This window comes from Centroberyx affinis, unplaced genomic scaffold (assembly GCF_046629955.1).
Source record: "Centroberyx affinis isolate AG114_WGS23_722 - 3 ecotype Tasmania unplaced genomic scaffold, CSIRO-AGI_Caff_v1 ptg001245l_1, whole genome shotgun sequence".
Classification (NCBI taxonomy): domain Eukaryota; kingdom Metazoa; phylum Chordata; class Actinopteri; order Beryciformes; family Berycidae; genus Centroberyx; species Centroberyx affinis.
The window spans coordinates 429,892-442,020 of record NW_027279756.1 but is presented as its reverse complement, the minus strand read 5'-3'; the positions used below and the strand labels follow the sequence as shown (position 1 = coordinate 442,020).

General features: G+C 47.9%; 1 protein-coding gene across 1 annotated transcript in view; it reads right to left on the bottom strand.

The window, feature by feature from the left end:
- znf385a (zinc finger protein 385A) overlaps window positions 1-9,356 on the bottom strand; it is a 54,483-nt gene extending 45,127 nt beyond the window's left edge. Inside the window, exon 1 of the mRNA XM_071524885.1 lies at window positions 9,096-9,356. Within this exon, the coding sequence (XP_071380986.1) occupies window positions 9,096-9,105 (10 nt within the window). The 5' untranslated portion in view covers window positions 9,106-9,356. The remainder of the gene's footprint in view (window positions 1-9,095) is intronic.
- Between the last annotated feature and the right edge of the window lie 2,773 nt (window positions 9,357-12,129).

The following is a 12,129-nucleotide window of genomic DNA, read 5'->3' as shown; positions in this document are numbered from 1 at the left end:
ACCTCTAGTCAAGGTGCTTCATGGTGGAAGAGGATCAGGGGCAGACAGTGCAAGAAGAGGGCAACAGATGTATGAAACGGAGAGTGAAAGATGAAGAAAGGAGATGGGGCAATAGAGGAAGGGGGAAACAACTGCTGCGATGTAGAAAGAAGCAAAATAGGGGAGAGGGACTAGATGAAGAGCACAGCGGCATGACATATGAAGATGTAAAAGTCATTGGATTCAAGATCCTGACCCTCCCAAGGAGAGCTGTGACTCTTCACAATGCATCTCTCCCTCCCTCTTTCTCTACCTCCCTCTCTCTCTCTTATTTCGCCTCAGGTAAAAAGAAGAACAGACACACCAGTGTGCCGCAGTTAAGCGTCCCGGGCTGCTGTGCATGAGATGCGGCCATTACTCCACCAAAGTGTGTGAAAGGAATCCTCAGGTATGAGAACAGCATTGATGGGCCAACAACAGCCCTAGATGAGTCACGGCGCTCCCAGCAGGCACTAGAGGGAATCTAATCCCATAGTCTTCCTCATGTGATATCAAAGAGCTGCAAGCCCACAAAGAGCCTTCAAAAGAGCATTCATCACCCTGTTTTCTAGCCCAGATTCAAAGAGGGGGAATGACACCTTTCATCCTGCAAAATGGTGCAATGAGGGTCGGTTTTCCTTTGAGTGGGACGGGAGCCATATGACAATGGCTCTCTCTGGAGTCGTGCGGCTCTTTAGAGGTCGGCAGAGACAAAACAACACACACATGCACACTTGCCAGACCATGTTGTCCTTTGCTGGCTTGGCTCTTCCTGCTGTGACCTTAATTTGTTCTGTCTTGAGTATGAGTGCCCACTGGGCTGCTGATGCACCTCAAGGGAACAAACTGACAGGCTGTGTGTGCATTATGTACATGTGGATTTGAGCATATGTGGGAGAGAGATACAGAGATGAAAGAGAAAGACAGAGAACGAGAGAAAGAGGGAGACAAGGATTGAGATGGAGACAAAGAGACAGAGACACAGAGACAGTGTGTGTGCATGTGTAGGTGTGCAGGTGTGAGTGTTTGTGAGTAAGCAAGTGTTCCAGTGTGTGTGTGTGTGTGTGTGTATGTGTGTGTGTGTGTGTGTGACTCTCGGGTAAGCTGCAGCCATGTTCACAGGTTTAAGGAGAGGAGACAGGAAGGGGAGAAGCTGAGGCTGAAAGCGCCCGACACAGGGCAACCAATAAAAGCAAAAGAACACAAGCTGTCTCCCTGCTGGCTTATCCTCTAATGAAGATTTGTGGCAGTGGCTGGTTGGTGATTATTGGCCCAGCACAGAGACAAAAAACTTCCTCGGCACTACTGTAAATACAATCTCTCACATTTACACAAGCCATCATAGGTGCAAATAGGAAAATATAGGATGGAGGCAAAAACGCCGCTGTTACAATGCATAGGGGCTACTGCCATGCTCTGACACATTGTCAAACCCCTGATGCAAAATTAATGAACAACCTCATAACAAGCCCAAACATTAACCAACATTATTCAGATGTGAAGAATGCAATGTGAAGTCGCTGATGTTTATGCTGTTATTTCTGTCTCATCGGGCCAATTGCACCGATCCTGACTATGCTAATTTTATGGAAATGCTTGTTTCCATCCTTCCTCTCTGCCTCCCATTTGTTACATTTCATCAGTGCTCTTTTGAACCGCGTTAACAGCCACTGTCTGAATTTCAGTGGGAGCTGAGAGCTGTGTTGAACATGTATACTGGAGTTCAGTCATCCGTGTATCACATAATAGACACTGCTAGTGCATTAGGGGAAACTGACAGTGGGAGATTAGGAATTCGGCCCAGGCAACCATTTCGTCCCTTCCTTATAGGATCTGCAGATAGATAAGCTTCATACACCACAAAGAAAATAAATCATTGTCATAGTAAAAGCATGTGTCTGTCATAAGAGCAAGTCACACTGCAAGGAAAGCAAGAGACCTTGTGCTGCAGCTTGGTTTACATATCATATTAAAGTGATTACATTCCAAAGAGTGCGGCATGTGGCAAGCACCACTAACAAGGTAAATGAATGTGGTAATGGAAGTGGCTCACTCCAGACACCACACCACCCCTGTGTCCCTTACAGCCTTCTAATCCACACCTCTCTTTGGCACCTTACACTCCTGATCCTCCCTCCCTCCCCCGCTCCCCCAAGGCAGAGGCAGGGTGCTGTGGTGCAGGTCCTGGCAGAGCCTCCTCTCCTCCCTCCCTCTCTCTCTCTCTCTCTCTCTCTGAGGGCAGGGCTGCTTGTTCAGGGGAGAGCTTGTGTGGAGACAGGTGTGCATACCAGACGCCTGCGCTGAGCCCTGCGCCACGCCGATCCCATAACTACCTGCTAGCGTGGCTTTCCCGGCTCTCGTCCAACCTTGATCCAAACCCTTACCAAAGAAGCCTACTGCTAGGTATCGCTACAGTAGCTGTCACTACTAGGCATGGCGCCACACAGGGCAGGTCTGAGCTCAACCCACTGGCACCTTTTATCACCGGGCCTTCTTGCATCTCAGCAGCCATTATACACACCATTAAAACACATTGGAACAGATTTAGCTGCCTGGGGGAAGGCGGTAGGGGTGGAGATTTAGGCTATTTTGGGCTGTTCATGTAACATTAAGGATTAAAAACTAGCTTGAGGCCTCTTGGAAGCAAAGGCTAGTACTATTCCATCAGTCTGCGTGCGGCTGTGCCCGGCTGGACCTGTGGTAGTAAGTGAGACCTGAATGGACGGATGGGGTCAGAGACTGAGGAGATGTCCTTGTGGCCATAAGTAAGGGTCAGGCAGGGCTGTAGGAAGATACTCCTAACGTGGGGATAGCTCATTAAAGCAGCATGCCAGAGATACTGCTCACATCCACTGTTTGCATTGAGTCAGAATACACAGGGAGACTGGGGTTCTGTGCATGTTGGTAGAAGGAAGCATCCATTTCCCCCCTGTGTGGGCCAGCTTTTGCAGAAAAACTGTCACCCCACCCCATCTCCAGTCTTTCTCATCCCACTCTTTGCTCATTTCCTCTCTGCCTTTATCCTCTCCCTGTTCCCTCAATCTCTATCCTCCTTCACTATTCGCTCAGTCCCTCTCTCTCTCTCACTCTTCAGTCGCTTCATCAACTTCCTCATCCTCCTCCTCCCCCTGTGCCTCCTCCTCTCTAGCCATGCCCCCATGCATTGACCTTGCTGCATCTCAAGGAGAATTGATTTCTCTTTTGGTCTTTGTGTGAAACCCTATCTCAACAGCACTCAGAGGAATTTCCTCTTCCCCCCAGAGCTGGATGGAGCTAATTCTCTTTCATGAGGACACTTTTCACTCCATTTTATCTGTCTGCCTTTCTCTCCCCCCTCCTTCTCTTCCCCTCTTCTCTTCTGAGCACACAGAAATAGAGCAGGCATGATTAATGCAACATCTATCGCCGCCGAACGTTAGCTTTGCTCAACCTTTTTATGCTTGGCTGCTGTTTTGGAAATTGTTATTCATGCACCTTCCAGCTCCGCTGCTGAATTATCACATCAGTTGATCAATGGAGCAATTTGGACTCATTTGACTTTTTACATTTGATGAGGAGGGTTGGTAAAGAGAAAATACAAGGGCTGAATCAGACATCCATTACACATGTATCTCTCTAACTCCCTATTTTCATAAAATCTGAGCGGTAGATTTATAGGAGGAAACAACATTCTTCAAGCACTGTCAAAGCACAGAATGTTGCATTTAATTCTTGTGAAGTGGAATTTAAATGAACCACACCGTGAAACCAAATGCTCTTAAATATGGCCAAGCATGTGTGCTATGTAGCTGGGTGGAATGTATTCTCATACCATTCTGGAATAAAGAGGGCCGCAGCAGTTGTAAGGCCTTGTACAACACTGAACTTAATTCATTCAGTATACACTGTCCATCTGTAGTCTATATTTGAGTCCCTGAATTTCATTTACAGTATCAATATTGATGCTAATGTGTGCAAACAGAGGCAGCGGTGCATCTCAGTGTCAACAACAGGCAGTGAGGGTGCAATCTGCCTCATTACAGAGTTGCATTTTGTCACTGCACTGTCCTAACTGTCTAACTCTCAGAAAAACCTTTTCCATTAACAAGAGATAACATTAGATATTCTACACGATGACGGTAACAGTGCCACTTTGCAAACACTAGAGAGCTGCAGTGTGAAGAATCATCTGTGCCTCTTTCCACTTTGTGATCAGAGTGACTGTTGAAGCATGCAGGAACAGTTTCCAGGCTCCAACTCCCAGGTGTCTTGTTGCCCCAGGATCCCCAGTAAGTAGTCAGCTAGTCAGCCAGCCTGCCTTGGTGAATGCACTAATGTGACACCATAATCACGCACAGGTGCACTTCTGTGCTTCACAGAGCAACAGCACTGGGCTGCTGGTGGTGGCAGGTGCTGGCACTGGTGCATTGGTGTGTGTCACATAAACTGTACATTTTATTCAAGTGTATACATATGGGATGATAAACTGCACCATGTTTACATTCCTTGTGTGTTCTGGATGAAAAAGACCTCATTACTGTAATTCACAAAGGGAAACCACGCGTCCCCTCCTGCCATGCTGGCCTTTACTAAGTGAATGGTCTTTGAGAGAGGGCACCGCAGTGAGGCCAATGAAGCAGTGGGAGGCACAGGAGCAGAGACACCTCCACCTCTCTCTGCTCTGCAGTGCTACACGCGCCGATGGGCCACACACACACACACACACACACACGCACGCACACACACACACACACACACACTCACAGACACAATGGGTTGCCCTCCCACCAGTCCAATAACAGGCCTATTCATTAGAGTCTCTTACAGACAGTATTGACAACCTGCTGACACACAGTCACTCCAGCATAAACAAATGGAGCAATAGAGAAGAGCAAGGAAGGGAGGGAAGAAGGGAAGAGATCTGTGTAGTGTCCTGACCACAAAGCAAGAGTGGGACAAAGATAGAGAAAGAAGAAAGAGCAGAGAAAAAGAGTGATGGTTTGCTACTTCCACCCAACCTCCAACCATACACACACACACACACCTACACATGCACACACACACACACACACACATGTGCATACACACATGTGCACACACACACACACACTGCAGTCTCTCTTGAGATGACTGCCACATCAATCTTGCATCCTAGGTCACTCCTGAGATATGTAGCCTATTGTAATTACCATTATAGGAATAAGTCTTTTCAATGGGAGCACTGTCACAGAGAGGGGCCATTGAAAGGTGAAATGGGTCAAGTGCAGTGGAATATCTCACCACACAGCCATATGTCGCAGGCACCTAAAGATTATTCCCGCAGAAAGGAAAAGGGATATTCTGCAAAATGCTGTGGTGAACTTTGAAGCCATGGCCTTTTTGAAGAGTTCACATTGAGCTTTAAGTATCAACCAAAGGGAACAACTATTTTAGTAGAGTGAGTTCACTTGCTGAGTGATTTAGTGACAACTCAGCATTCACAGGTGCTAATGGCTTATGGAAGTTGATGTCTGAGTATTGCCAAGGCATCAAGAAATACGCATTCATAGACAAGAGTTTGTTCAGCATGTTTCGCTGCAGATCTCTCAAGTTTCAGCTGCACTAAAGCATTCCAATTATATGTTGGGTATGCAAAGAAGCCTAAAGGGACAAACTGTGCCACGCATACCAAATATCTGGCTCATTAAAAAGTTATAATTACTGTGTCACTCTGACACAAACACAGAGAGTAGAGCAGTCATGGAGAAAATGGGGGAGAAACGCTGATCTGCTAAAAGCAACACATTCTGGCCTGTCTTTGAGCCGACCTCTGGAGCCAGGTGAGTGTGTGCAGGCTGCAGGAGGAAGGGAGGGAGAGCTGGAAGGGTGGATGAATGGAATGAGCGATAGCTATGCAGACAGGTCAACAGAGAGACTGATAGATTATGAAGACAGATGAGGCTGGAGTGGGCACACAAAACGCAAAGACAAAGAGACAGATAGACTGCATGGCCCTGAGCTCAGGAGGTCAGCTCTGACTCAAACAGACAAGACAGATGAGACATAACACAACATCCGAACATGAACCCAACCTGATTGAGGCTCCCCAAAAAACGTAAAGATGAGGCTATAACAAAGTGACGCCCCCCCCAGGGAATGTTCCTCACATGTCAATGAGTCATCTCCTAGCAATTTGGGTGACAATAAGAGGACTTTACAGGCAACTTTTCCTCAAAGACGATTCCATACCAGGAGCTCCCTTCAGGCGTCAGGGTGCTGAAAGCGTAGGAGGTTTTTTAGACAACATGGCGGCTGATCACAATGACACCACAGTGAATAGAGTGGCTCTACATCACCAGGAGCCCAGTGATCATGTTCTCTATTAGCCTACCGTTGTTTCGCTCTGTTCTCTGTCCAGATGACACACACACACATACATACACACGCACAAGCGCACACACAAACAGCAGCAGCAGCCCCATACCCCCTAACTTGGTGCAGAGCCCATGGCAGGCAGAGAGCTAAGCTGGCTGCCTGCGGCTGTGTATAGAGCACACTTTGTACAACACAACCACACATCCATTGCCATTATCAGCATCAGGACTGTCATCGCTATCACAGTGGCCAAAGAAGAGCTCTGCCAGGGCCCCGGATTGCCTGCAAAGCTAGTTATCACAGACCCGCGCATACAACATCAAGGATAGAGCAGCGCAGGGAAAGGTTATTTGCTCAAGGTCATATGGAACAAAGGATGGGAATAGGCTAATAGCTGTACAGACACAATCGGTGATGCACGCAGTTTACACAGGCGCACTCACACCGCGCACACACACACCGCGCACACCTTTTTTTTATCAGATTGTTTATTTTCAAATGAGATATAGTGCCCTTTCTCAGAGATATGTTATCAGAATCTTGCCGATTGATATCAATGGGCTGAATCAGGAAATTTGAGGTGGGGGGAGGTCCAGATCGGCCGGCGTCGGAATCGTAAAGGTCATTACAATGACATTACCCTTTTCGGGGGAGGAAAGGCAGAAATGTCAAAACGCTCAGCAGCCAAATCATCATGCAAATAGAACAGAATGTTAGGCAGCGGAAAATCTCTGTTCGGACAGAAATAATGGAAGATACCTATCTGAGTGACAATTTGATATGGGGGAGTCTAGGTGTTTACAGCTTTTTCGCATCTGTGAGGGGGGGGAAGATTTTACGGACCGTTGGATGTGATGGAAAACACCGGATTGTGCATCTCTGAGGTGCATTATTACTCTTTAAACACCCTTCAATCTGCCCCATTTGCACTGAATTAATACTGGCAGCATTCAGCGTTCTTGTGAAGACGGAATTCATGGCACTGCACTACAACAACAGCTCACATTCCCTTTTTCAGTATTGCTACCATATCTGTAGCGCTAGACAGTTAATAACCAAAATGACTGCACTGTAATAATCAGGCTGAACTCAAGCCATTCCTCCATTGAGCCAGTTCAAAGTACCTACGTTATACAATAAAAGTGGATTGAGACAGCTGCTGGTGGAGGGTTAATGTTGCTGCTAACAGATCTCCTGTTCAAACACCATTTAGGCCTCTGGTGAGCTGCAACCGGCCCGATCAAGACGGTGCTTGTCTTACTGTTAAATGAGGCTCAAGTCAGGTAATCTGTCACTTTTGACCAGCTGCTGAAACTGGAAAAGCATTATGCAAACACACACACACACACTATGAATACATTTACAGAACAACAGAAAGGAGAACACAGAGCTCCTTGTAAAACAAACAAAAGACAAAATGTGAGAAAAAAAACAACATAAAAGTCACCCATACACAAAATGCATATTATATTCACATGGACATGAACTTTGCTGACTCGCACAGAGCCCTTAGCTCACGGGAATACACACTCTTCAGAACGCGCTCTTCAAACTCGCACACCTCAGACTACATGACTCCCTATAATCATTAGAGTTGTCTCCTTGAAAAACATGCCTGCCGGGAGAGCAGAGCAGCAGAGCAACGTCTGAATCAGCCCAGGCATGCGTTAAAACAATGTGGCCTCTCTGGCAGAGCACATAGCAACACACACACACACACTTCAAACACAGGCACAAACAGACACACACACAATAAACACAGTTAGACACACACACACACAGCCTGACAGACACTGCCATACACAAATTAGGAATGACTCTCACTTTGGCGAAGACTTTCGCACACTGACGTGCACTGCCTTGCTTCTGAGCAGACACACACACACACACAAACACAATCTTCCTATCCGTTCACACAGCGGCACACGGAAACGCAGTCTATCCAGGATTGGTCATATCACTGGACTTACAGTGGCGGTAAAAGCGAGCTCCCATCCTCCATATGAATGTGAACGCTGACTATCTAGAGCACAGAGACCACACAGAATCCCCTCTCTCAGACTTGGCCACTATGAGACCAGAATACTAAAGAAGAAAGCGCTGGCTGACTCAGAATAGAAAAACTAGCATGCATAATAACTAACGGCTACGTTGTGCTGCATGCCAAAGACTGAATCTCATTTATTCGTTTTCCTCAAAAAAATGTTTTTTTCGTGGTATGACCAGTTGCTCATCATTGATTAGCAGGATAAAAAGGAAATCAAAGTAAATGTTAGGTAGGTGCTAGGTCGGCTAGAGTGACAAATCACCTTGCAAACCTTTATTTACTTGATCATTTCTGTGTTTACCACCTAACCCATAAATTTGGATTGCAGCCTTGTCATTAAGTTGGTACAGAACTGTCTTCGTCACTTCACCTCTCCTGGCAGGACATGAGAATGGTGGAGCGCGGTCATGTGACCAAACAGCCCATAATGATATGGTCCAGCTCCAAACACTTTGACCTTCCCTGTCATCATTCACACCTGTCATATTAATGGCACACTGTTACTGTAATTACAAGCACTAACCATGATATATAGATTCGTACCCGTGCTCAATAATGACAGATGGCTGGTGTGGAATGGAAACCAAGCAGAGCAGACGATTAGAGAGCTGTTGTTGGCCAAGTTTAAGTAGGGATTAGTGAACCGACAGCATGGTTGACCTCTCCAAAATCCCATGCACCAAAAGCGACAACTCACCCAAAATCATGTTGTGTGTTCCCTTCGCTGTCCCCGGGTTGACAAGTGTTCCCTCGCTCCCCCCGTCTCTCCCGCTTTCGCCAAGGGACAATGGCTCCAAATTCTCTTTTCAGCGCTCCTCTCTTCTCTCCAGAAAGAGGCAAGTCAGAGAGGCACCACTAGATGTGAGGAGAGACTGCTGCTGCCCATGCCGTCCCTTGCGTCTGCCCTCTCCAGGTGAAAAGCACAGAGTGAGTGTGTGAGAGAGAGAGAGTGTGTGTGTGTGTGTGTGTGTGGAGGAGGGGTCCCGTGTTTCTGCAGTTGTGCTGTCTGTCTCAGGTAAGCCTGAGGACAGTATGGGGGGGGGGGGGGGGGGGGGAGTTGCAGGGGAGAAAGAAAGGGGGGAGTCAGAGCAAGGAGGGGGAGCCTAAAGTGTGACAGCCAATCAGAGGGGGAGGCTACAGAGCTCAGATCTTCTCCTCCACAGCAGCCACGAGGAATTGCAGTGGTCTCCAACAAACAGCTGACAAGCAGTTTCTTCTCAACTCGAACATTTCACAAAGGGGCTTCAGAGGAAAGGTCTTCAGTGCTGCTGCCTGCTTTGGTCCTCTCTCCCTGTAAAACACACTCTCTGCCTTCCTCTCCCTCTCTCTGCTTCTTGTTTTTTGGGGTTGGGTATAACCTAAAGGCACCTTACATGCCTCCGCTCTGATTGGTGGCAGCCTCGACCAATGGGAACAGCGGCAGACACTTGTCATCATGCAGAGTGGAAGTCATGAAGGAGAGACAGAGCTGGACTGAAAATGCCCGTCTCCCCCCACCCACTGTTTCTCCCTCTGTTCCCCCCCTTTCTCCTCACCCGACTCCCATCTCCCCTTGACGCTCTCTCTCCAGTCATAAGGATAGCTTGTTGGTCAGATTTGTCTACTGCGTCTGTTCGCTTGTTGTTTATTCCCCCTCCCCCCTCTGTTCTTTGACTCCATGTGTACGTGGACTTGTTTAAGGATTAACCTTTTATCTCTGTGGCTCTGTCCTTCTCCCCTTTTCCCTCTCCACCTCTTAACCTGCCTGGGCAAGGTTACACATGTTATCAACCCCTGTGCTGTCTTCAAAAGGATAGAATTTAGACTGGGGGAGGGAGGGGGGGGGGCAGGCAAAAAGGAGAGATGAAATAGAAAGCGACAGAGCGGAGGAAGCAGGAGAAGGAGGGGCAGAGATGAAACTAAATTCAAACTGACAGAGGGATGAAGAGACGTGGAGTGACAAGAGGAGACGACCGGGAGGATGGAACGCAGAGACAGAGGGAGACAAAGAGAGACAGGGAGCTGGACACAGGAGAGGGGCTGCTGAATTAAACTGCGGACTGTAGCAATGCAGTCACTAATTGAAAAGGAGCTTCACAGCCAGCTTCTTATGGTCCACTTCCTCCCAACCAAAAAGCCACTCAAGCAACGTCTGCTGTCACACAGTCTGTCCGGGCTCTGCTCTCTCTCTCTCTCTCTCTGTCTTTCTCTCTCCAACTTCGCCTGTGAAGAGGAATCACAGGATAGCTAGAGAGACCTTTTGAAAAGCACACAGCCACGACGTTACTGAGAAGCTCTGCGCTTAAGAGAAGGCTTAACAAAGCTGTCAAAAAATTAATCCCCTCGGGCGGGCATGCTTGCAAACACACAGATACAAACACGTGAGCCTGGGGCTAGAGAAAACGCTGCCTGTCGCTCATAGTGCCTCCCCTTGTCCTGCTCTCTCTCTTTCTCTTTCCTTTTCTGCCTCTACACCCCCCCCCTCTCTTTCTCTCTCTCTCAGGCTGAGGCTGTGAGTCACAGGGTGTTGGAGTGAATACTAAAGAGGCTGGCTGACACCTCCAATACCTCACTGCACACTGCACAGCAGCTCCACTGCACACATTTAAGCCATTGTATGTAAACACTGGCATACTGGGGGCCACAAACACCCACACAAATTCTTACACATAGTAACTTATGGTGAATTCCACTCACAAACAGCTGCTATGGTATTATCTAGCATATGAGGGTGTTCTTAGCTAAGGTGCATAAATCCTTACCGCACTCCCTCTACCGCCACCAAGCTCTGACTCTAGCGACAGCAATAAAAACAAGTAGTTTATCATACACACACACAGAAATAATGGACTCACTAAGTGGTAGATGTGGGGCAAATGTCTTTTAACACAGAGGAAGGACAGACAGCTTGGAAATGGAATTTGAGCCCCCTGGGCCCATTGGATCCCCAGCCCCCTCAACACACACACACACACACACACACACACACACACACAATTTCTGCAGTGGGTGGACTGAGCATCAGACATTGAGTTTTTGAGTATGGGACACTGGCGGGCTGGAACAATAGCTATCATCAATCGGCCTATGCGTGCACGTCCCTCTGTGAGCATCTGTGGGTGTGTGTGTGTGTGTGTGTGTGTGTGTGTCAGCAAAAGAACCAGGATAAGGTTCCCTCATTAGTTGTGTTGCTATCAATAATTCAGAGCTGGTCCTTGTTGCCGTTCAATGGGCCGAGTGCTAATGTGCTGTCGGGGCCGACAGGGGCCCATGGCCCAGCACCACTTTAATGGATGTCATGATGAGAGGGTGAAATCGGAGCACGGAGATCCTCTGTCATCCATAGGCAGGGTAGAGGCAGGGCAGGAGAGAGGGCCGAGCAGACAGGGGTGGGGTGAAGGCCACTGGGGAAAGGACAGATGGCATTATCGGACAGGTATGTGGAAGGAGGGGTGATGAAGAGAAACAGGAGGAAGAGAGGGGAGCGAGGGGAGGAAATTAGGCTTTTCGCTCCCTCCGTCTGGCATTGACTACAGATCAATCACTCTGAGGATGATGTGCTGACCCCTGTCACCTCTGGATGGGAGAGTGTCACCGGGCAGATGTAAAGTGGCCACTATGTGGACTTTTTTAAGCGTCATACAGTTTACTCCCTACAGGTACTTCACTCTTCAGGAATCTGTCTCCATGAGGGAAAAGGGTGTGTGGTAACAAATAACAAATACCTCTTCAAAGACTCTAACTTCTTTGAG